Genomic DNA, 24,816 nt, shown 5'->3' with positions numbered 1-24,816 from the left:
GTTTGCCTCTTCGCTGTCCGTGTTCCGTTTGCGCATTTCGTTCTTCACCGTTTTGATTTTGACTTGAAACAAATTGGATGTATAAAATCTTTATTTGCTTCATGCACATGGTAATTAGTAGGGGACAATGAAAGGATGTTATGAAACATTCAGAAGACAAAATGGTTGTTGTACTTCAGTTTTCTAAATGTGAGATTCTGCAGGCAGGGAACTAGCGAAGTCTGTCCTCACTGCTGCGCTAGCAAAAGTGAAACAAGCATGGGTAGTCAGGCTGTGTGAGCTGAACCTCTTGCTCGATTTGTGAGGGTGGCCAACGTTGATAATGTTAGTGAGTTAATAAACTTAAAAGCAGCACCGTGAGAATGAATAGGAAGATCATAAAATGCATGTAAATGTCTCCTGACCTCTCTCGTCTAAACGCCGAACATTTCCTGGGACGCGTAAGTAATGTAGAGGAAGCCGTCTTCATCGTGCCAGTCTGCATAAACATCCGACAGCGTCTTGGAGAGGTTGGCCATGCTCTTGTTGTCGACGAGAAGGTAGAAGGATTGGCAAGCACTGATCTGCAGCCTGTTTCTAAGGAGAGAAAATGGCCTAGTGTTAGGACAAATATGCACTGATCCAGTGAGTGTAGAACCTTGAGGCATGCAGTGCAATGCATGCATGGAAAAACGATGTTACAAAAATTGGTTTTTGACTATATAGACCAGGGGGGCTGGGTTTCGTGAGACGTACCCGCCGTCTGCTATCCCAGTGTTGCCATACTATAGTGTTGCCAGACTTGCGCGACTTCCAGTGTTGCCAGGCTATAAGGTTGCCAGATTGTGAACTAAAACCCAGTGTGGCCAGACTATTTATTCCCTCTCCCTTTTACATTCTCCTCCGCCTACCGCTACGCTGTCGCGCCGGAACCGCCCAGCTCGTTAGAGCAGCCTTGCCCGGAGTGGCCGCCGCCTGTTCGCCAAGCGAAAGAGCACGTCCGCGGCGGTTACGAAATTGTTTTTTTAGTGACTTGTCGAGCAGACGGGTACCACAGACGAAATCTGCCAATGCGTGGCCCCAGTGAGCGTATTAAGACGAGAGAAACGCGTGATTTTGGTGGTTCTCAAACTTTTTTGCTTGGAGGAACCCCAAAAGCCTTCAATAAGTTCCAGGGAACCCCCCCGCTTTCACTTACCAGCAATGTTGTCGAGTGCATTTTTGCAAAGGTTAAATGTTTATTGCGCAGATTAATACAAATACTAATGTGATGGGTGGTACTGCGAAAGTACTGCACGTTAACATCTAGCGGCTACCTCGGCAGCATAACGAGCTTCTTATTGCTTGTCTAGGCATGGCTTGGCTTCGCGACGGCGGCGTGGGTAGTGCCATCCTGGCAACGACAAACAGAAGTTCCTATAAAAATGCATGGCCTCCGAGATTACGTCCGCGCGCGGGTTTCAGAAACACGCGTGCAGACGTGATCTCGGAGGCCACGGAAAACGGGTAGCCGTGTGAATTCGATCTTATGCAAAAAGACGTCCGCTGTCGATGCCTGCTATCGCGGGCGTGACGCGCAAGATTGTTTTTTGAGGATACGAAGAGTAAAAATGAGCTTTAACGACCAAGCGCTGTTTGTTTCGTGCGTACACTAAAAATGAACCTGAAACAGGGATCGGCCGGTGAGGGTTCTCGCGGAACACAAGAAGACAGCCCGCGGAACCCCTGTGTTCCGCGGAACCCAGTTTGAGAACCCGTGATATACCGTATTTTCCGGTGTATAAGACGCACCCTTGTATAAGACGCACCCGCCATATATGCAGTCTGTCATTGAAAATGTTGGTATATAAGACGCACCCGTATATAAGACGCACCCCAATTTACCCAGTTAGGCTAGTGAGGATCAATTAAACACGCTTGCGCGACCATCATGAAATTCACCGTGCCTGTGAGAAATTCGTAAGCAACGCTAAGTGGTCAAAAAAGGCATCACTCACGCCAATCCCGCCCACGTTATAGAAAAAAAAAAGAAAGAAAAAACGAAAAAACCTTTCCATATGTCCATAAGAACATTTTATTTCTACTTAAAACCTTGGAAGTCTTCACCTTCGGATGCGCTATCAAAAAGTTCGCCCATTTCTGGAGGCAACGCGACTGGAACATTCTTTTCGCACTACGTACACGAAGCAAACAAAGTTGCAAAGGGTGGCTGAAAAAAGAACGCCGGCTAGTCCTGGCTTGTCTTGACAATGGCTAGAAACAGGATTGTCGTTATCTTATGGCATTTCACATTACTTTTGCTTGGGGCCTCCGAAACGGGCGCGTGTTTGTGATAACGGAAGTCGTCATCCCCGCCGTTTCATGATAAAGTTCACCTAAAAGGAGTTGCGCACGGCGGTCTCCGTATTGAAGTATTAACCGTGTTACAACCGCATCATTGATAGTGATAATTTTTCGGTAAAAAAAGCTTGAAAATGAACCTGAGTAATTTCTGAAAAAACGAAAAATTCGCATATAAGACGCACCCTTGTATAGGACGCACCAGCAAGATTTTCGAAAAAAAACCGCGTCTTATACACCGGAAAATACGGTAGACTAATAATAAAACAAGAACATTTTCGTGGTCATGACTATGGTGAAGAGGGGCAGCAGTACGCCACTGCTGTTGGCAAAAATTGTTAAACGGTATGGTAGCCTAAGGGTTTGTTTTTATGATTTAACCCATAGAGTTTCTCGTATGTACCTAGAGGGAAAACTGGCAATGCTGCACTTCATCCACCAAGGGCTTGTCACGAAGATTAGGTCTCATATGTGGCTTGGCTAGTGTTGGGCCGAAAACGTGGATTAAATTATAGCAGTGCAACTTTTCCAAAGGTAGTCCTGAAAGAAATGCTTTGCTAATTTCCATACGAGCTTAATGCTGAACGTTCACTTATGCTAAATTTATAAATAATTAAAAAATGCTCTGTCAAAAGAATGTAATCTACACAGGGTAAAGAGCATCACGGCTGCAATGGCTAGATCTAGCCATTATACTGCGGGGCAGCCATGATTCAGCAGTACAATCCACGTTTTCAACGCAACACTAGCCAAGCCGGATACAAAACCTCATCTTTCTGTCCCTTGGTAAATGAAGCACTGTTAAGAAACCGCTGTGCTGCTACAAATCCAAGTCCATATGTCTTGCCCGTTTTGATTGTGTTTTGGAGTCCCCACATTCTTTTTTGGGGGAGCACGTCACGAGCACCCAAAGGCCCGGAGATGCTCTTCCATCTCCGTGCTTACCGGAAACATGAGTTTTTTTACTGCAAGGCTAAGTTTACGGTGCCTTCTCATTCATTCTTGCTGAGTTGTAGCTGAGCGCAGTCCCATTGCCCTAGTGCATATTTTGACGGTAGTACCGGCCTCGTTCGTAATAAGCGAGCGTCCATTATAACTGCAGCCTTTATAAGTGGGCTTTGAGGACACTTAGGGGAAACTCAAAGTACAAGCTTTACAGTATGGCCCCATGCTGTGCTTCGAGCTAGCCACGTGACACATTGCACAAATGTTAACGATGAGCCTGTAAGCTTGTGGCTAGCTTTCATGAAGAAGGCAAGTTCACTCTACATATTTTTTTACCCAGCGACATGTCAGTATTTCAGGTCTTACTGTTTCTGTCTGTTTACAAAACAAAACTTTTGATTTCATGCTTGTTAGTTTAGAGTGGTTGTTGCTAAGTGAAGTAAAGCAGTATCCTGGTTTAGGTTGGCAGGCCATTTCATTATGACACTTTTGGTCATTACTGGTGTAAAGTTTCATTTTGTTACAATGTTATTGTAGTGTTTGAGCCTTGACATTGTGACCAAGTGAGCATATAGTGTGCTGTTTGTGGTTGCATTGTGATGATCTTACCATGCAATACTTCCCCGTACTATACCACTTGTGCATATAACACCACATGTTCTCTATTTGATGCTTAGGACACTTTAATCCTCAATTGTATTGGTAGAAATGCATCGCCTCCTATTCCATAACGGCCTGTCTGTGCAGTGAAGCTTACCTCACAATGGACACAAACTGGGACATGGTGAGCTCTTGGGGAACCAGGAATTTTGTCTTGTCCAGAAGTGGGAGGTTCTTTTCTTTGGCATATCGTTCCACAATCACCTGCATAGAGCGTTGCCATGCCACCTTTGTCACACAGTCCAGCATACGATTTAGCTTGCTTGCATGGGATTAAAGGAGCATAGACACCTAATTTTGGTGCCATGTTTTCTTCTCTACAATGATGTGGAAAATGCTGCTATGCTTGAATCACCTAATGGTATTTGCCTATGACAATTAAGTAATTTATTGCCAAATTTTTCTTTCATGCTGTTTCGGTTTCAACAGCTGAACGATGGTTATGACGGCAAAGTGTGGTTATATGTCACGTGAGGTACGGAAAAACTGCGATGTAATTGCTGCTTCATTGTTTTAATTAATTCACTGCAGTGCTGAAGGCAGCCTTTCTCAAGCTGGAGTGACAGCGGACGGAGAAGCACCAATTATATTGCAGTTTACCGTGCCTCGTGTGACCTATAACCACTCTTTAACCAAAACCTAAACAGCAGGAGAAAGAAATTCGATTAGTAATTATTTAGTGTTGTAGGAGAATACCACGTGTTAATCCGCATATAATAATGCCTTACGCCTCATTGCAAAGAAGAAAACATGCACCCAAAAGTCTGGTGTCTATACTCCTTTAAGTCCTTGGTGTGTGTACTATCACCACCCATGGGAGATGAAATTTCAGCTTCTTGTGACCTGCAATCAGGAACTTATTTGGCAGCCTACGAGAACATAATACGCTGGTGCATCGTAGTATATACAGTATTCTGGTACAGTCTACTGAACAAATTTTAAGGGGCTACTTAGTGGGAATTTATCAATATGCACACAATTTGGCAAAATAGGGCCATGTTTTCACCACCTTTTTTGCAGTCATTCATCTATCACAGTTTATTCATGACACGCCACGGTGGCTCAGTAGCTCTGGCATCAGATTGCTAAGCCCACTGTCGCAGGGTTGAAGGTCAGCCATTGTGGTCAAGTTTCATAGAGGTGAATCGAGATACGTCCATGTGCTTTGTGTGTCAGTACATGTTAAAGAACTTCAGGTGGTCAAAATTAACTTGAACTTCTTCTGTGGCTTCTCTGTAGTAATTTGTGCATTTTGGGATTTTAACCCCACACGCCATTCCATGCAGTTTACTGACCTTTGAAATAATTGCTTTAACTGAATATAATTGAAGTCAAACTTATTTGTAATAAGAGCGAAGTTGTGACAAAAGCAGGAAAAAATTTTGTTGATACCTGTGTAGTGTATTGTACATCCTTTTGATGTGTTAACTTTATGTAGCTGTATTGATCCTTCTATTGCATTCCTACAGGCTACAGTCAGTTGTAAAGCACTTGTTGATGATACAGAAGGGGCACAGCTTACCGGTATTTTAGATGGGAAACGTTGCCTGATGTTGGTGACTTCCTCTTTTCTTGAGGCTGCAAGAGCAAAGAAGAAAATGTACAGGTTTAGCACCACGTAAAAAATGCTTTAGCCACCACAATTACTTGGCTTCTGACTTAAAGGCTGCATTTGACCTCTCAACCTTATTTTTTGATGCATGATAGCTTTAGCCTTTTGTGCACCATAAAACCCAACACAACCGGTATAAAATCTTATTCCATCTTTCCTTTTGTTCATTATTAAGCTCTTGATGTGGCACAGCCGAAAGAATAGCAGTCAGGAATAAACCCCCGGTACCATTGAAGCACCGGCTTTATCATACTGCGTTTAAATAATGACCAGGACTGACATCAACTTGCATGTAGCCTGCGGGTATTCATGGTGGTGAATCTAAAGCACAGGCACGATTAACCTTACCCATGTTAGCAGTTGCTGCGCCTGTGGTTCACAATAAAAGATAAATGCAACTTTACCACCGTGCACCTCTCATTTTGATAGTGAGCCCTCAGGGAACACAGTGCGAACAATGTTTAGTGACTCGTTCAACTTCCTGAGGCTGTGCAGCAGTGTTTCACCCTCGTGTCAGAAACATGGATGCATATCTCTGAGACATCAACTTCAAGTACAAAGGTCGGTGCATCACAGCTTCGTCTAGAAGTGCATGCGTTTTCCAGTCCGCTAAGTTTTCTTCGCAAGCCTGGTCATCGGTCGACTTCCACAGAGGTAGGTAGGGGAAACAAGGACGGCTCTTGGGTGAGTGGGGCACGATAACGTTTAGCGAAGGGGAAGATATGGGCGTTTTGCCGGCGGAAAACAATAGGTGACAGCCAGCGGCGTGTTGCCCATTCTCTCTCGATGGGCCTTCTGACCTCCACACTCGAAAACATGTGCATTGAGTCTCCATATGGCTGCGGTTACTGGGGCTTAGTCACTAATCAGGATGCTAAAATGGGGCACCTGTGTACGGTGGAAAATATTGTGGGCACTTGGTTTTGCACCATGACCCAGGGGACCACAATTCAGTTGTAAGATGCAGCCTGTCATTGGAGAGTTTTAGCTGATCGGAAACTCGATCGGTTCCAGCAAAGCGCTCTGTGCGGCTTCGCTAGCACGTACAAAAGTCTTGACGTATTCAGCAGGTTGTCCGTAGTAACTATGAAGCCAAGTCCACACAACGTCAATAAGCTTTTTAGGAGGCACCAGCGCGGATGAGCACGTGCTGCCGATCCGAACCTGCGCGGTGCTGGCGCCGAACGGTACGTAAAAACACTCGTGGGCGGTGGCTGCATCTGCGCTCGACGAGGTTAGATGTCCCCGACATGCTTCTGCATGCTGTTAAAGCAAGTATAGTGTCATCACCAGCACTGGGACTCTGACCGGATTTGCGCAATGTTCGGCGACACTTTCAAGCTGCAAGCTGTAATTGTTACAAAGTACTGAAGCGATCACTGCTGGCTCAGTTACCTTACCAACATGAATTAATCAAGCTCTACGAGTGGGTATTTTGAACAGAGGGGGGTGCATAGAATCAAAGCACGTTCATGTGTCTTCCTAAAATAAACTAAAAAAAACTGCTCCTTAATTTAGCAAGTACACATTAATTTGCATTATGTTCGGCCAACGTGTTGAAAGGAACACTAGCAGTCTTGCAAACAGATTGAGCAGCGTGAGAACAATGAATGGGAGCCGGAAAGCTGGGTGAATGGTGCGCTCTGAAATGATAATGGATGTTTCTTGCTGCATGTCAACGCCCTGAAACAATGTAACAAAGCGTACAATTTTGCTCTCACCACTGAGTCATCACTGAGCGCTGACTGTCAATGCAGTGCACATTTCCTCTCTGCTTGCTGCTTAAAAACAGAACAGTGCACAAAGTGATGGACGTAATGCTGCGTGCAGCTCAGATGAGGGCGGTAACAGCACATCAGTCGTCCGACGAGTTGCTTTATGACGGCGCCTACTTTTTCGTTGTAAATATACAGCAGCACGCACAATACTTGCTGTCAAGCTGATGTAAATATGTTTATAATGAGCTATGGGTTGTAACGAAGAAATTTCGGCACCGTTGAATATCCCTAGCATGCTGTGTATACATCTATAATGAACTAGTGGTTATAACGAAAACAATTCGGCTCCGTTGAACTTCGCTAGCTTGTAGAGCGCCCGCAACGGCTTTGCGCGCGAAGTGAAATCGCGCGTTTGGGCACGCGCAGAACGCGGCGCTTCGGTCTGCTCATGCGCTGCCCCGCCGCTTGCTTCATGCGAACTTTGCAACTTACCCACAGGAGTACTGTTCACGTTGCCACTTTTTAGACGCTTCATGCCTGTCACCTCCGGAAGAATACCGAGCGCACAGAAAAATGATGACGTGTGTGGGTTGCGGCTGCTGCTGCGTAGTAAGGCTAACAAACAGCTTTTGAAACTGCTGAAGAATTTTACCCACGAGCAAGCGGGCTGCAGGAGAGCACGCGTAGAGTTTGCGGATGCAAGTGACATTGTACATTGCTTTCTTGGGCGCCTCTATCGTTGTTCAAACTATCGGCACGCGCTTGTTATCTGCGTAGAACATGCTGGGGACGATATGTTGTAGATTGAGATGGGCTTCGGAAGCGAGCAGTTCTGCTTTGCACGCGCAAGCTGCGTAAGTCTTATCAGATCGGTGCGTCTGTCAAAACAGACACAAATTGAACTGGTACACTGCGTGGTCCCCTTTGTACCCCGGTATCAGGTTCTGGCTCCTATAGTTCCGGCTTGTGCATTTTGGTGAGAGAACACACTACACAGCATTTGTGGGACGGCACTACGGCAAAGCTTGAGCAACTCAGCAGCGCCTAAAGCTAATCCATGATCTCCCGAAGCAAGCGTCCCTGAACTGGCGTACCCCGCAAATCGCTACACGCCCACACCTCGGCGGACGCATAGCTGTAGATTAGGGCCACGGAAATCAAAATATGCGTGGACTCTTTGCTTTCGCCGATCACTACGTATCACTCCGCCGATGGTAGAGCGGCAAGCCGCCACGGGACTGGGTGAAAGGTTGGTCGACTCCTCCCACCGTCTGCGGGGAATCCAAAAAAAAAAAAAAAAGACGAGAGCCCGACGTTAATCCGGTTTAAATTAGGGAAATGCGGCTATTTACGCCTGTACGTGATTCTCTCGTGTACTGCTGATGTGTTTCTGGGTTACACCAGAAAGCGGAAATCAGCAAACGTTTGCTCATCGAGGGTCATTTGTTTCCCAACTCGACAACTTGGCATAGTTCGCATATCGCACTTCATCGTCGCGAAGGTGATTCCGCTGTTGTTGAAGCGCCTCACATATTGCCCTGCATCTAGCGCTCCATAGATCGCTCATAGCGTAACACTTTGTAACAAGCAGTTTGCTCGCGTGTCAAGGGCCGTATTCCACAAGCTGTCCATTTCAAGTTGGCCATTTCGGGTCCATTCGGTCCCCTGTCATTGGTCACTCAGACATACCCGCGGCTTTCAAGCTTCTCTGCACGCCAGTGTCACAACGAACACCGATTGCTTTAGTTCTACACGCGTGCTGACTTCAGACGTCTCAGAATTTCGACCTCGTTCAACCAAACCTTGTGACAGGACGCTGTGAAATCTAAGTGCACCAAATACCTGTCCTGACATTCACAAAACCGCTCGCGTGGGCGATTGGTGACGCTTAGCAACAACGGCTTCCCCGCTTGTTTTGCATTTTAACAGCTGTGGTTCTAGTGAGGGACATCTATCGGCGCCTTGTAGCACATGCACACACAAAAAATGGCTCACACTAACCAGACGAAATATGACGCGACACGTGAATGCGTCATCTACAGTCAGTAGACTAGTTCTGAATTCTAATTACGCGCTTGGCGTGTCGGAGTGGTGGTACGTTGACATATTACCCAGGCTCCTCTGCTCCTTGAAGCTCCGCGCAGCCTCTGCTGCCGACATGTGGGCGTGATGCACCACCACTCGAAGGTCGCTTGGTCGCTGAAGACGCAGGCACACGCCGAAGTAGACGCACGTGCATCCCGACACGTGTCAGGCCCAGCACCCACGCCGAGACTGCCTCGGCTCGTGGCAACAGCGGCCGGTGTAGTATAGGTGTGTGATGCGGGCTTTTTTTCATCCGATACGTGATCGGAAAAACGGCAAGAATGGCATGCGTGTCGCGCCATCGCTATCTTTCTATTGGCTGGAATCTAAGCGGGGACATGGCGCGCCCGTCTGCTGTCGTATCTAATCGATGCGCTCACTCCGCGTGACGATGTGGTCTGTGCATGTCGTCGCGCTTTCCTGTGGTGCGTTATCGTTCAGTCCGTTGCTCGTAAACGGCTGCCCCTCTCAAGGGATCGATAACTTGCGGTTATCCTTATTAGCCGGCAAAATGGCTTTTGTTTTGCTGAACGACTCAACTGAGCTTGAGCTTTCAGCGCCCTCTCAGGACTGTTGGCATCTGTGCTATTGTTCGTTACCGCGTGCTCTCCACGATGGCGCTCAGTGTACAGCTGATGTTCCGATGACTTTAGGCTTAGCCCAGCGAGATGAGATTGGTGTTTTAAAGGGACCATGAAATGATATTTACTTAGCTTATGAAAAGCTCACGAACGATCTGGATTTCATCACTCGTCACCGCACTGTAAAAATTTTTCAGCTAGCTTCAATAACTCCGAATATGACGGAGATTAAAAATGATGCTCCTCTCGTTTGAAATTTCTATTTCAGGCATCGTTTAAAATTTCCTGAACGACGAAGTCACCTTTTCGCACTGAAAAAACAAAACAAAACTCGTAATTTCCTCGAGGGGTAATTATCAATCTAGCTCAACTTCTTACCGTCGATATTCCCCCTTTGAAGCGACACCGAGAACGGCTCCACCCAATGTTTGTTCTTAGTAAAAACTGATTCTGTGGCTCTTTCTGGCTATGTCCACATTTGTCCGGCAGCAAAAGACGCATTTATTGCTGAGATAATTGGATTTAATTAGTTGGCCCTAACTCGATTCAAATTCGTGACGTCTACACCGAAATGGACTCCGTGATCACCGTTTTACAGTGAACGGCGGTGTATCTAGCCTCTGGGATCCGTGCTAGAAAAAACTGTCAGTGCACCGTTTTTACTTGCGGCATCGGCCGGTAATGGAGCCACCTGTATTTCATTTTTTGGCGTTTTATAGCTCTTAAAAGCTCCGCTTTGTTGTTAGACTGCGGGAATTAATCGATTCAGGACAATTAAAGTTTGTCTTTCATGTCCCTTTAAAATGTGCCGACAGTAAGAAAAAGATTGCTAGATGATGGAGATCGTTGTCGAAGATCGATCCTGCGTTCTCGGTTTCATTTTCTTCCCTTCAACTAAGGCATTGTGGCTTTCAATAAATGTTTTCATCATCATTATCTTCATAGTCCTTATCATTGGAAGTAGTGTCTTTATCTGTGAAATGCGGTGTTCTATCGACACAAGCCAACTTCAGGTTTGTCCTCAGTTTCTTTTTAAGCTGACATAAGAGCAGGATGATGCCAGCAATTGATCAAAATTTTTGTTTGGGCTAGTCGGTGGTTCATCTTAAGGAAGGTAAAAGCAGCGCAAAAAAACGGGACACAAGAGAAACACAAGCAGTCCTGTTGGTTGTGTCTCTCTTGAGTCCCGTTTTTTTGTGCTGCTATTACCTTCCTCAAGATGCCAGCAACATTTGCAACTTTGTTGAGATTAGTATTTGTGTCTTTCCTTTTCCATATCGTGGCCTGGGCAAGGGCGATCTCGTGCTGACAGTTTCCACTGCGCATAACATTATCGGATCCTGTTAGCTTCGTAGCTCGCCGAACTCGGTCACGATTATGCGATTGGCTGGCGATATTTATGAAGTAGCCGCATTTGATTACTTCGAGCCTTGGCCTAGAAATTTGGAAGAGTGCAGCCGATCTAACAGAGTATTGGTAGGGTGTTTTTAGAACGTGAATTCTTGTCGCGTATCGCACCTTCGGCATACCGTCTTAATCGGGCGGTGATCCCTTACTTGTTGAGTCGGCATTCTTGCCAGATAAAGGCGCATTTCTTTCCACCGTCCTCAATGATACAAGCCGAGGCATACCAGATCAAGTGTAGCTAGAAAGCAAGCTGCCAGAAAAAAAAAAAAAAAGCTGCCCGAATACCTCGCGCAATAGGACTTCATTGTCGCTACTCTCTTATTGTCTGCTATTGTTTCTGCCCTAACGCCAACGACATCTGCTGTTGATATCGCACATGCGCATTCCTTGTTCGTATTCTGCTTTGAACTGCTGCGTCGTGACAGCTGCATGGCGTCGCTTTCTCGGAACACGTGTATACGATGGCCCCCAGACAAGAAAAATGACATGATGAAAGATGTGTACGTAAATATGGGAAAAGCCATATTTGCCCTCAATTTATTATTGCAACATAGCGATTACTTCCAGTGTGTATTTGTTAACGCTTCGTATAAACTGAATATGCAGAGAAGCTTTAACCAATTTTACCGGTCATTTGAACTTCTGATGTCTTGATCGAACCTAGATAATTAGAACGCAAAGATGTCCGGAGTTTCTTCTAATGATACGGAGCTCAAGATCGCACTCCCCTTAATTCGAACCGAGCAAAGCGTCTGTTCGAATAAACCGGAAGTTCACATTGAGCGAATTGCGCGTAACAATGCTCCTGAGTACTTTGTTTTGAAAGCCTTATGTGTTTTAGGTACGCCTTGCGCAGTTTAGAGAAACATACGCATTTTTCTATTTCATTTTTTTTAGAAAAGAGGAGGACTTACAGTAGCGAAGTGTTGATAGTGGAACTGTAATGTGGATTGGCTTCGTCACTAGTAGCATGTACCCTGGCAGCAGTATCGTGATGTGACTCTAATGCTATGGCAATAAAATCAAAGCATAAAATTTATACCAGTCCGAGACTCGAACTCGAACTCCGCGGTTCTCTATGCGCTTGTAATCAGCGATAGCTGGAGCAAGACACCTTTTGTGGTGTGACACTGAGAATTTTGACGCCGAGATGCCACAGTGCTCTCGGCGTTCTTTGTATTCTCGCCACGGTGCTGTTCCTCTCGCCTCGCCATGCGGCGCGCCGCTGTGGTTGCCAGACTTTGTTTCCTCCGCGCTGCGCCTTTACAGCGCAGCCCTTTCCCTCTCGCTCTGGCCGAAATTATTCGGGAGCCGTCCACTACGGCACCTATTTCTCTTTCATATCACCCCCTCCTTCATCTCTTCCCTCAAGGCGCGTTTGAGGCGTTCACCGAGAGGTGAGACAGTTACTGCGTCTAATTTCCTTTCCTCCAAAAATCGATGCCCCTTTCCTCGCTCTGCGCCGCAGTGTCCCCCCCCCCCCCCCTTTTTGCTGCAACGCACCAGCTATTTTCATCTCCCGCACCGCACCTTTCACCGTGCTTCGCACTCTCCTATCATCTCGCAGTCTTTCGCTGTGCTACGCTGCGCGGACACCACACTACTACTACGCCGCAAAACCGAGGGAAGCGGCACTAACAGCTGTCGCTGTAAAAGTCATTTCTCCAGACTCGATCGACCTGCAGGCGGGGATCGAATAGCAAAAAGCGCAATGAGACACAGCCCAGTCTGATCCACTTCACTGTGGGCCGCGTGTGACGGCTGCAGTGCGCGCATTGCCCCCCTGAACCTCATTTCTAGGGCAGCGCACCTGTGCGAACCACCAATAGCAACCCTGCCACCCAATGATTTCGACTTCAGTTTTAGGTTTTCTCCAATTTTTTTTTCATTTTCGCCTCTAAAGTAGTACAAACATGCATCACGGCGATGTTTAAAATAATAATACAAATTAATCATGAGCCACGCAACACTCATAACTTAATACAATCGATTCTGCAATAGCAAACCCGGGTATACCGAATAATTGTTTGTATCAAACAGCAAATACATTATCTTGAAAAATCCCATACAAAGGTACAGCAGTATTCGCGTTTGTCGAAGTGCCGTTCAACGAAACATAGGATATATCGAGCGGCGCGCTGCGTGCCTGCGAGTAGCGCTTCTCCTAACTGCACTTCCGCAATCACTTTACGCGCGCAAAACTGGGTCGACACTTCAGTCGTCATCGCAGCCTTGGACACCTGTTGGCAGCGCTGGCCACGTGAAAACCTTGCAGAACCGCCAGACAAGAGAAACGTAGAATTTGGTTGTCGGTAGCCTTCGGTTTGGCGTGCCTGTTTTCAACAGGACGCCACCGTAATGCAGTGAAGCCGAAGTTTGGTGCACCGGTTATTGTGCAGCGAAGCCAACCTAGCTGACCGGGTAGTTGTGCGTGCCACACGGGCACACCGGCAACGTGGCCGTGGCACATAACTTAAATTTCCCCTGAGTGATTGGCTTCGCTGCAGAACATTAATGTTTTTAGGTGAAATGGTACTCCTTATGATAGGCTATGGCTGGTTCTAAAGCATCGCCCACGACACCTGCGATAGAAGCGCGCTTCATGCAGAGACGTGCTGCTCGCCGGCGCGTTAGAGTGGGTGCACCGTATTCGTGCCTCTGGCTTGCAAATAAACTTATCTGTTGTCGTGTTTCGTAAGTAGAATTAACGATACATCGAACTATTTCTCGATACCCTTCGCGTTCGGTACATCTGGGATCGAATGTATTTAAAAATGGCTATAAATTCCCTGTATCATACCTGTCAAATTCTAAACTATGGGCTCAGCCACTGCTTTAGTTCTCAATTATTTGTTTTATACTTGGGAGTCGCATGATACCCGCTGCAATCCGAAGTGCGTCGTACTCCTGGAATATTAGGCACAGATAAACGCTGCGCGAACGCGCTGGAGCCTCTGACCGCTCGTTCACAAGGGCTCCTTTCCACTCGCACCATTTTATCGCTTGGCAACGGTCTTTCTGTTCGTCCAAGGTCCACAGGAAGGGGACGTAGGAATGGGTAACATGCTTGAGGTGGGAAAGCTCGCTGTAGATAGGGCGTAAAGAGAGCGATGACAACTAGGTCGGCTGCACCTAATCGATAAAAGTACGTGTGGGAGGGTTGGAAGATGTGCCAAGGCCTCTTGCTATCAAAAAACCCTGGTTGTACTTTCAGAAAAGTCTGCTCAACGCCTACTACAGCCATAGGCTACCAGGCAGTCACGCTTTGGAGTGATGAAGGCTCCCTAAAGCCTTTCCACCGCTTGTATTTAACATCTCGTCATCCTTCGTCCATTCCACACGATGTTCTCTATACTGCGTTGCCAAACATGAAATGTCGCAGCTGGCGCCGGCTGTCGTCTATGCGAAAGTGGAGAGCACGTCCGCGAATGTACTTAAAAAAAAAAGCAGACGTTCAGACTTTTTGCCCTTTGCCGGAGTAAGAAATGTCCGATAGTGTCCAGCAGGCCAGCAGCGGTCAGTGGCAGCGGTCAATAGCACAGGTAATTAATTGGCCCAATATTGGGAACATATTGGAAAAGGCTGGTCTTACAGTTGACCAGAGTGAAACCATTCAGCTACAATATTGGGCGGATTACCTGCGCTGCTTGGGCCAAAACCACTGAGAAAAAGTACGCCATCAAAGAAAGATGCTCCAGGTCCTCTAAACGCCTCTCAGAATGAATCCTGTCGCAACGATAACTAAAGCTGACGTCAGTCGCCTGCTCAGCGCAAGATCCCGTGGGTTCCTTGCTCTCACTGCGGCGGCGTTTCGCTGAAGGCGAAATATAGATGTACCCATAGAGTTTCTAGTAAGAAACTCTATGGATGTACCACTGTCTTGCGCTCTTTTTTACATTAATGAGACTGCAGTGGGCACCGCTAGGTGGCTAGCCCGTCCGCAGAAGCTGAAGTGCACTTACACTGGGCGCGCGCCTCGCATCACGCGCCACAGATTTGTTCGATCAAAGATGGAGTCTGGTTCTACGTTCGCCTAGCTCCCTGATCGCCCATAACCTCTTCGTCAACTGTGCTGCGCTTTCTTGGGAACGCTCGCACCCAAGGCGTGGAACCCCTGCTGTCAGCGCTTCTGCGCCACCGCTCGCCGCTTGGACCTTCCCGACACCATCCAAGCCTGCAGACGTGCACGCTGTCTTCATGGAGCCTCGCTACTTAGCCAGCCCGCGTGGTGACCCTCGTCCAGAGGACAGGCAGCGCTTTGAGTTGCTGGAACCTCTTCGGGGACAACTTGTTCCGGGTGATGCTGACGGCTTTGCCCCATCTAGACAGTCTTTTCGGTCCTTCGGCGCCCGCGACACTGACCGCCTACACAACGAGACAGTTTCCACCGACAGCAAGCCGCCCTCCCCAATGGCGACGCTCACCGAACCGCTGCAGGAACGTGTTTTCTCCGGATCTGTAACAGGAAGTCGAACGCCATCACTCGCATCTTGGCCATGGGACATGCCGAACAGCTTCTTTCTCCAGTCATGCATGCAGGCTGTACCAAGGAACCATAGCATCAACCACTATGTTCACCCTGCAGGCTGCACTAAGGAACCGCACATCTTGGCCATGGTACATGCGGAACAGCTTCTTCTGCAGTCATGCATCCAGGCTGTACTAAAGAACCATAGTACCAACGACCATGTTCACCCTGCAGGCTGCACTAAGGAACCATGGTTCGTTAGTGCAGCCTGCGGGTGCCATACATAGTGCCATGCATGACAATGGCATCAGCCACCACGGTCAGCTTGGAACGCCTGTGATCCAGCACAATATATAGTATGGACATTAGATCGACCGCTGCACAGGCATACGCGCTGATGCCTTCACCGGTCCATAGAAGGCGTCTGCTTGCGAAGTTGACGTTCACGACCTATCACGGCGTATCCGATGACAGCCAAGGCTTCTTAGGCGGTACGCGGACGCGCAGTGATGATCATCTTGGTCGTCATTCCCTTTCCTCGTTATTGAGCGGAACTTTCGGTTCTTGGTGGTCCTGCCCTTCGGCATTCATGTGCCGAGGATACTTTTATGCGCCAGTTTGAAACTATAAAAGGAGTGTCGTTTTTCAAATAAAGTTAGTCGCGAGTCTGCGCTTGTTGTGTTATCTTCTCGTCCGTGTCTTTTTGTGCGCAGTACCCCGCTTTTATTTACCAAGAGACAAACGTCCTAAAGTTAATATGAAATACGTGATCTTCATATTACTGTATCCTTAAGTATACGTTGAAGTGTATAGATTGAGTAAACAGATTCAACAAAGTGCTCGAGAATTCTACGAGTCGTTCTTTGGCGAATGAGATTTTTGTTGCGAAGTGACGTGTGCTGCAGAAACAAATTTAAGGCTTTGTGTTAGATGTTAGGGTCGTTCTTCAGACTAAAGCTAACTTTTTCGCCCTCACATCGCAATATGTCTGTTGTTGCAATTGCTTGTGCGTAGAGCACCCGCGAAAGCAACTTTTACCCCCTCCGCGGCGACTTAGTCAGTCGTAGTGCCGTTAGGCTGCTGATTCCAAGGTCACGGGTTCGATCCCGGCCACGGCGACCGTATTTCGATGGAGGCGAAATACAAAAAATTCGTGTGCTGTGCGATGTCAGCGCACGCTAGAGAACCTCAGGTGGTCTAAATCCTGATCCCTCAAGAGTCCCTCATAGCCCATGGATCGCTTCGGGACATCAAACCACACAATTTGCAATCAATTTTTTTTATTTTTTAACCAACCACGAATAAGGGAACGGAAGGCTATCACGACACATTTATGGCGCTGATTTTTTTCGCGACCAGAAAAAGTGCCAATTTTTTGCTTCCATATATGCCTCAGAGTAGCTGAGAAGACGTGCAAAGTTGGAAAAAGCTGATATATAGCTTCCCGTTTTACGAAGGCACACCAAGTGGGAAACTGACCACGTGACGTGGCGGAAAGCTTCCACGACGGAGCACGTGGAGGCACTATGTTGTATTGTTCGATGTGAACGTCAATGCGCGACGTCGGTATAGGCGCCTGATCGGCCGAAGGTCGTCACTGATGACCGGCATCGGCGGCCGTGCGAAACCTTCACGTCGACGAGACGACGACCTGAACAGCTGCGCTTGTCTCTACCTTATCCTTACATATAACTGAATCGAGCGGCTACATTTCAAACTTTCTTTGACACTCACCAGTGTTAAAGATTCTTTATATTCAATCGACGCCGCCTGCCTTCCACGACGAGTAGGCCTAGCTAATTCGCAGGGTTCATGTGTGCGATGTCGAGGACTGTGGAGAGCGAGTGAACGATTTTTAGCGATTGCAAATAGTCAATTTCCTGTCTCCACCCCTTTAAAAAGACGTGCTTACGGGGTGATGAGTAGCCTGCTGATCAGCAAATTTCGTTGGTTCGTCTTTAATGAGGGCGGCCGCGTTTCGGCAAAGTCGAAACACTGAAGGACTTAGGCAAGGACTTCTTCGTCTGCACATTGAAGTCTGTAGTAGCCATGCATTAATTATGTAGATTAATTAGTTTCTCTCGTACATATGTCATTTTTTGTCGCCTTTACTCAATGCCCTTCTGGACCCTATAAGCAATAAATAAATAAATCTGCTTCTTCTGAAGAAACAGAAGCACGAGAACCCGCCCTATGCGCGCGCCGCGTGCTACGATCCACAGACCGGTTCAGTCAAAGATGGCGACTGGTTTAAGGTCCGTCTCTTTCCCTGTCTGCTGGCGGCCTCACTTGGTGCCTGAGCCTCGTTCGCTTGCGAAGACGCCAGCTCAATGCACGGCCTTACATCAGCCAGCAGTCGACGATTCTGCGTCACCGCCTGCCCTCTGTTGGACACCGTCCAAGTCTGCAGACCCGCGCGCTGTCTTCGCAGAGCCTCGCTACTTTGCTCGCTCTAGAGGTGGCGCTCGTCCCGAAGGCAAGAAGCGGTTTCCCTCGCTGGAACCTCTTTGGAAGGAACTTATTCCTAGCGATACCTACCGCTGCGTCGCAACATCTAAGAAGCCTTTTCGGTCCGTCGACTTCCGGGTCACTGACCACCGTCCTCCCCGGGGTCCGACACGACGACTGCCGAGCTTCAGGGAGGCCAGTCCTCGCCGGTCCAAGTACGTGCTCTCTCCGAGTGTGTAACAAGGTGCGTACCATCAAGATGGGAAGCCATGTCTATGAGACGCGCTGATCAGCTGTTTCTTTCGATAACGCCTAGAGGCTGCACTGCGAAACTATGGCGCTACGTTTGGCTTGAAGCGTTAGAGCTTCACGGCATAGTTGGTTGGCCCTTCTGTAATTCCCGCTACTCTCTTCACCCAGCGCACAGCTCGAGGACGTGTCCCTGGAGCAGACACCAGCGAGCAGCAGTGGCCGGGCCTTCCTGGATGTCATCTGCGGCTTCGACGCAGTTACAAATTCCCGAATTTGGACACCGCTTCTTACGCCCACGGCTCTGGAGTGCAGGTCGCTGGCCATTTTGGTCGTCATTCCACGTCCACGTGATGGACAATGCTTCGCTACTTGCTGGTCGTGCGGCCCGATGTCCTCCTGCCGCCAGTGCCAGGATTCCTTCCTCACGAGAACCTGGACTTTCCACAATTTGCATTTATAGGTTTATTTTTTTACATTGTAATTGTGTATAAGCTGGGTGCCTGTGAATATAACGCCTAAACGGCACAGTGCGTGTCACAGGTGTGAATACTGTGCGCCTCATGTTTAGAGCCTCGCGACATCCGTGGGCTCTTTGCATGCTTTGAAACGACTCGTTGAAATCATCGTGATGTAACAGAAACGAGCGTGGTGCACATGTGCATGGGCCTCAGGTAATTTCTTTCATTGACGCAGTACGCATGAAAGCAATTTTTACTGCGAAAACCGGAGTTTAATTGTTAGGGCAGTTGAAAAAGCGTATCCATCCCTCACGAAAGCATCCGTTTGAGAACACGGAAGGCTAGTGAGATTTTGAAGCGAAAAGCTTCACTAGGCTCGTCAGTACCGCGCTTCTCGTGAGCCACCCCTCGGCGCCGCCGCGGCGCGAGCTACGTCGCCGCTTCTCCTCCTCGCCACCGTTTTACCCTTCGCCGCTGCCGCGCGGTCGCCGCCGCCGTCCTAAGAGGAGAAGGTTCTTTCGCAAGGCGTTGCGAGAACGCGTGAGCGGCGGCGGCGGCCACGCGCTACGGCGCGCGCCACCTGTTTACTACTACTCTGATCACCGGGCCATCTTTATGGCTATACAGAAAGTGCAAGACACTGTGTATATTGAAGAACAACAAATAAAGATGTTTTAATAGCCTTGTATAACGATTGTACAAGCTTTGTATACCTAAGACAACACGTTTTGGAAAAGCTAGAAAGCTATACTTAAATTGTAACCCTATGTATGAAACCTTAAGCTAAACCACGAGCATCGCCACGAAGCTTTTCGCTTCGAGATATCCAGGCTTAACACTTTAGCTAAGCCTCAGCCGAACTTTCTTGGTCTTTTACTAGCGCCGCAACTGTTATTTTTAGTATGCTCTGGTTAAAACAAGTTTGGTTTATGGTTTATTGGGGTTTATTGGAGTCACCCAAAGCAGCTCGGGCTATGAGGGACGCCGTAGTGAAGGGCTCCGGAAATTTCGACCACCTGGGGTTCTTTAACGTGCACTGACATCGCACAGCACACGGGCCTCTAGAATTTCACCTCCATCGAAACTCGACCGCCGCGGCCGGGATCGAACCCGCGTCTTTCGGGTCAGCAGCCGAGCACCATAACCATAGGGCCGCCTCGGCGGCCCTGTTAAAAAAGTTTCAGAGCGAAAAGCGGCATTTGTTACTGCGCTAATTGCAAGTATTTCCAAATCGCACGAGAACAACACTTTGAAGAAAAGCACGGAAGGCTGCCGCGAAACGTTTTGGCCCTTCTTCCGGCTATGGCGATACTAAACGGCAATTATACACCCATCGGCATAACTGCGTCACTCCGGCTGAGATGAAACAAGTTTGAAATTTCTTCCAGATTTTCTGGTTATTTCTGGAGCGAGGCAGTGAGAGCGATAGCTTCGTGTATACCAGCAGTGCCAGGAGCCCAAAAGAGGAGGAAAACACATCCTTAACAAAGCATATTTTAAGGTCGCTTTAAACTTGCCTGGAGAAGCGCAGGGAGCAAATGGCGCGGGAAAGATTTTTTTTTTCTTTTGTCGCACTCAGATCTACGACGCCGCGACAACCCAAAACCCACAATAAACTCTTTTATACAGCTAACGGTGCGAAAGGCGCTAGCACTTTATCACCGGACGTGTGTCCATAGTGTGTCTTTGGCCGATACCGTGCGCGCCACACCAGTTTTTCTTCTTGCAGTGGCTTAGAACGTATAGACACGAGCACGCACGCACGCGACACCCCCCCCCCACACACACACACACACAAACACAAACTTATCGCAGTGATGCTGGATCTGCTTGTGTGCATCCAGCGACCAAATATTGCAGGCTTGTCCATTCAGAAACACACGCCTGACAGCACAGTGCTTCTCCTCCTCCCATTGTTGCGAGGTGGTCGCGAAACGTTTCCTGGTGTGCCAGGCCGCGTTGGCGAGCGTACACGATATCGTTCTCTCTTATCAGTGCCCCAGCTGATGGTCAGTTTTCTTCTTATCGCCATTCACTTCGTTAGGTGCGTCGTTTCTTGTCTATCTTGCTTCCTGTCCCCCCCCCCCCCCCCCCCCCCCGTCTGCACAGCACGAGGTCAGGGGACTCGCGTTACATAGACTGCCTTGATCCGGTCTGCGTTAGTCCCCGACCCTCCGAGGGGATTCCCCACGGCGCATGCTCATTGCGACACTCGGTTAACTGCTTTGTTTGCACGGGCTACTTCCTGTAAACATCATTTCTGTTTCGGTCTCTTGGCACACCCCTGCAGTCTCGAAAACGATAGGCCGTAATGAAAACAAATGCGATGGTATTATGAAGGCCTAGCAGTGTCATTTTCTTCTTTTCTATCCATTCTGCACGTCATATCAGAATCATCATAAAAGTCCTCTGCCATGTCTCTTCAATTAACCTTGTCTGGTGCCAGATGCGTCCACCTTCCCGTTCTATACACAGGTTTGCCAATGGTTCAGGCCACAGGGGTTCTAGCACCGTGGTCCAAATATTTACTTTGGAGTAAGCTCTTGTCTAGCATCTTTTCTATTGTTTTATAGTCGCCATTTTGAGCACAGTGTTTCCGAAAATCATCTTTGTCCACCGCACGTCCCCGAACTCGGCCGCGCACTTCACTCTGTGGCCGCTTTCTGAGGAGGAGGTGGGAAAACGCCGTGTTGAGCGGGTGACTTACTGGGCAGTCGTGTCCTGGCCGACGTCTCTGCGAAGGACCTGCGCGACAGGCTGTCGAACCCAGAGTCGTCCAGTTCTTTCGGTGGCAGGAAGCTTGAATGCACCCATGGACTCCAGCCTGTTCGTTTTTTCAACGTCACAGCCAGAGGGCAGAGATAAAAAAAGACCGTAAGACGACACAAAGAATGGCGTAGAAAGGAAGAACATTGCGTTTTGCAGACTGCTGGAGCTAACCTATTTTACATGCATCGTGCTTGAGAATATATAATACTCTTCCCGTCCTTCTTTCATTCCAGCACTTATGCACTCCAGCACCTGTCCTGCAATAATGTGATCTGTCGATTGTGCTGCTCTCTCTGGTATAATTCTTTGTTAATAATACAGTAATTTTTTTTTCTTGCACCCACCCCTGTTACAATCCCTCTGGGGATTGACAGTATATTTAAATAAAAAAAATATGTGCACACGTTGTCGTATACAGTTCGGGTTCTCTGCTCGTGGGCTCCTAAGCTGTCGCTTGTCTCAGTTTCTCGGAGGGCCATGAGTCTCTTTGCCTTCGTTTACTTGTTAGCTTGATTAATGACAGCTGCCTGCCGTGCCACGACAGAATTATTGAGTGGTCTTATCGAGGGAATGCGAGGGACATAATTTGGTATTGTTATATGCAAATGAGCGGAGATATGAACGCTGACAGAAAATCCCCAATGAAAGCGCCATGAAAGCTTTATAGTAATTTAAAAGCAGAAACAGGAAGAAAAAATGAGGAGTCATTGGCAAAAGTAAAATACACAAACCGATGCTCAAGAAAAAGAAACAAATTATATTGACGTGACTGGCTAGCTAACTCGTCTCGGCTTAACTGACTGAGTGTATAAATGGAAGCTATCTTGCGGATATCTTCCGCTGTTTTTGGTAACAATAAACAACGGCACAGTCATGAGCGTAGAAGAAAAGGCACAAGCGGTATCTTGCCGCTGCGATGCTGCCGAGAAAAAAGAAAAAAGTTCAGTGGCCGCCTTTTTTATCAGCAGGACCTTTTATTACTGACTCGGCTGTGAGAGCCCCGAATCAAAAAAATGTCTCTTTGTTCTGCATTCTTTATACTAGCTCCAACATTCCACTAAGAAGCCATTCTTGTAAAGAACTGACGGGAACCTATAACGGGTGATTTCTTTTAACGTGTACAGGTTTATTTTAAATGCGTCGGTGCGGTCTGTGCAGGTGGGTTGTACAGCAAGAGCTCAACTAAAAGACGATAATTTAACTAAAATTAACTAATACACATTTTTTATTTCTGAAGTTAGGGGACAAGATTATATTGAGAAATGGAAGGCAGTAAACATCGAACATGAGCCCAGTTTTGAAATTTGCTCTGTCGGTAATGTGGTTCTAAATACCGAACGCCAACATTACGCATGAGAAAACTCGTTGAGTTGGCTTTCATACGTTGCACATTTATAAAATGGTGTCGCCCGTATTTTTATGCAGTAAATACAGACGCGATTTGTGTATCTGTGACGGCGACGATACTATGCGCAGCGACACCATTTTATAAATGTGCAACCCGGAAAAGCCGACTCATCGATCTTTGAAATGCGAATTTTGACTTTCGATATTTCAAACCACATAACCGATAGAGTAGATTTAAAAACTGGGCTCATCTTCGATGCGGGCGGCTTTCAGTTTCGCAATGTAATCTTTCCCCCTAAAATCAAAACTACAAAAATTGATCACTTAATAAGGTTAAGTAATCTTATAACTATTGAGCTTTATCGCGTACAGTCCACCTGCACGGAATAGATTGACGTATCTCTCACAGGAATAAAAGTAAAACTCTAACCCTATATACCGAGTCTCATCGCTATTTATGTGTGGAGAAAATTCTAAAATTTATCGAAACACAAGCTTCTGGATATACACGTTTGTTATCCGACAAATTTTCCATTCATCACAAAGATTAATGCCATGCTTACTTTTTTTTCATACTTGTTTGTGGACCGGATAAACAAGTCGTGGAAATCGTGAAAACGGAAGGTGAATATGGACGCCGACTGTTGCGTGCCTTCTCGTACGCGAAAGTATAGCGCACTAGAAGGCTAGTACACTATAGCGGAAGTTCGCTATTTAGAGCCTGACTGGGGACAAAGGAAGAAGAGACAGCCTTTAACGACAACTGTAGATGTAAGAGTGGTCATGTACAGTTACGGACGAGATGTGGGTTCGCGCAAAAAAATAGATCATTGTATTCCAACCCATTCATCTGGTATTCGTTTCAGAGAACGAGGCATGCATGCCCTCTTATGCATCCAAACTTTTCAATGAATTAGTTCGTCTGCCCACGTAGAATTTTTTTCCCTAGGACTCCCATCCATAAAACTTTTGTTCATGAGTGTTGTACATGGCACGCTACACCAGATCAGGATTCTAAAAGTCGCGTAATTACACATGCTCAGGCAAGTCGAGCGCACATACACACACACAATTGCTTACACGGAGCATAGAAGTTTTCAGCAAAACCGAACGGGTTAGCGCCATGTAAGCAAATGAGTTGATTCCTACGCTGTTCTAAACACTCGCGCGCGAACACTCCAAACAAATGTGCCTACGCAGTAGGAGCTATACAAGCGCGAGACTATGACTTCCACAAGCGTGTTGTTGTCAAGCGCTCACGAGCAGGTAGCGCGTCTTCAAAAGCCCTCGCCCTGCTCCCTTTTGGCTTCTACTGCGTTGGCGAAGTCCGCGAGTACATTCTACGCTTCGCCGTGCATATACTATACGTACACGTTTACGCAGTATATATTACTCACCCGTGTAGAACTTGACGTGCCGTTCGCGCTTGTCGCTTGCGGGAGCCGTCTTGAATGACCAGTGAGGTGTCAGCAGCTCGTTTGCGATAGCCGCCTCTAGCCGTCGATAGTGGCGAGCCATCGTATACTCGCTTATCGTTGACTTGTACGCGGTGCTCCTCTTGGACTCGGCCCTAGGCGGGTGGGTCGGCCAGGGAGCACGGGACGTGGCCGAGAGGGCACTCTGCGCGCTGCGGATGTTTACGTGCCATTTAGGCTCACTGGAAACATGTAGGAGTGTTCACTGAATTGAACTGCGCATTGAGTTGCAGTGCATTGGGACAGCACATGTAATGCGCAGAATAGAACTT

General features: G+C 47.6%; 1 protein-coding gene across 3 annotated transcripts; it reads right to left on the bottom strand.

Moving 5' to 3' along the window:
• Window positions 1-73: 73 nt before the first annotated feature.
• On the bottom strand, window positions 74-24,666 carry LOC149332324 (microtubule-associated protein 1 light chain 3 alpha-like). 3 transcript variants are annotated; one of them, XM_089557213.1, is made up of 5 exons: window positions 24,467-24,666; window positions 21,661-21,777; window positions 5,447-5,502; window positions 4,022-4,128; window positions 74-576 (listed from the first exon to the last, which is right to left on the bottom strand). In XM_089557213.1, exons 1-5 carry the CDS (start codon window positions 24,585-24,587, stop codon window positions 414-416), a joined length of 564 nt encoding a protein of 187 aa, XP_089413339.1. In that variant the 5' UTR covers window positions 24,588-24,666; the 3' UTR covers window positions 74-413. The 3 variants fall into 3 exon arrangements, with proteins under 3 accessions (XP_089413339.1, XP_089413337.1, XP_089413338.1); XM_089557211.1 differs by lacking the exons at window positions 21,661-21,777; window positions 24,467-24,666 and adding an exon at window positions 7,747-8,556; XM_089557212.1 differs by lacking the exons at window positions 4,022-4,128; window positions 21,661-21,777; window positions 24,467-24,666 and adding an exon at window positions 9,366-9,653.
• Window positions 24,667-24,816: the final 150 nt, after the last annotated feature.

Source organism: Amblyomma mixtum, chromosome 8 (assembly GCF_055824585.1).
Source record: "Amblyomma mixtum isolate Tamu chromosome 8, ASM5582458v1, whole genome shotgun sequence".
Taxonomy (NCBI): Eukaryota; Metazoa; Arthropoda; class Arachnida; order Ixodida; family Ixodidae; genus Amblyomma; species Amblyomma mixtum.
The sequence above is the reverse complement of the archived record's forward strand: the minus strand, read 5'-3'. Positions and strand labels throughout refer to the sequence as shown.

Excerpts from the sequence above, each read along its gene's own strand:
- LOC149332324 (XM_089557213.1), bottom strand. The coding sequence starts at position 24,587 with ATGGCTCGCCACTATCGACGGCTAGAGGCGGCTATCGCAAACGAGCTG. Across the intron at positions 5,503-21,660 it reads GGCCAGGACACGACTGCCCA|CCTCAAGAAAAGAGGAAGTC; the intron begins GTAAGTCACCCG and ends TTGCTCTTGCAG. Across the intron at positions 4,129-5,446 it reads GTTTCCCATCTAAAATACCG|GTGATTGTGGAACGATATGC; the intron begins GTAAGCTGTGCC and ends CGCTCTATGCAG.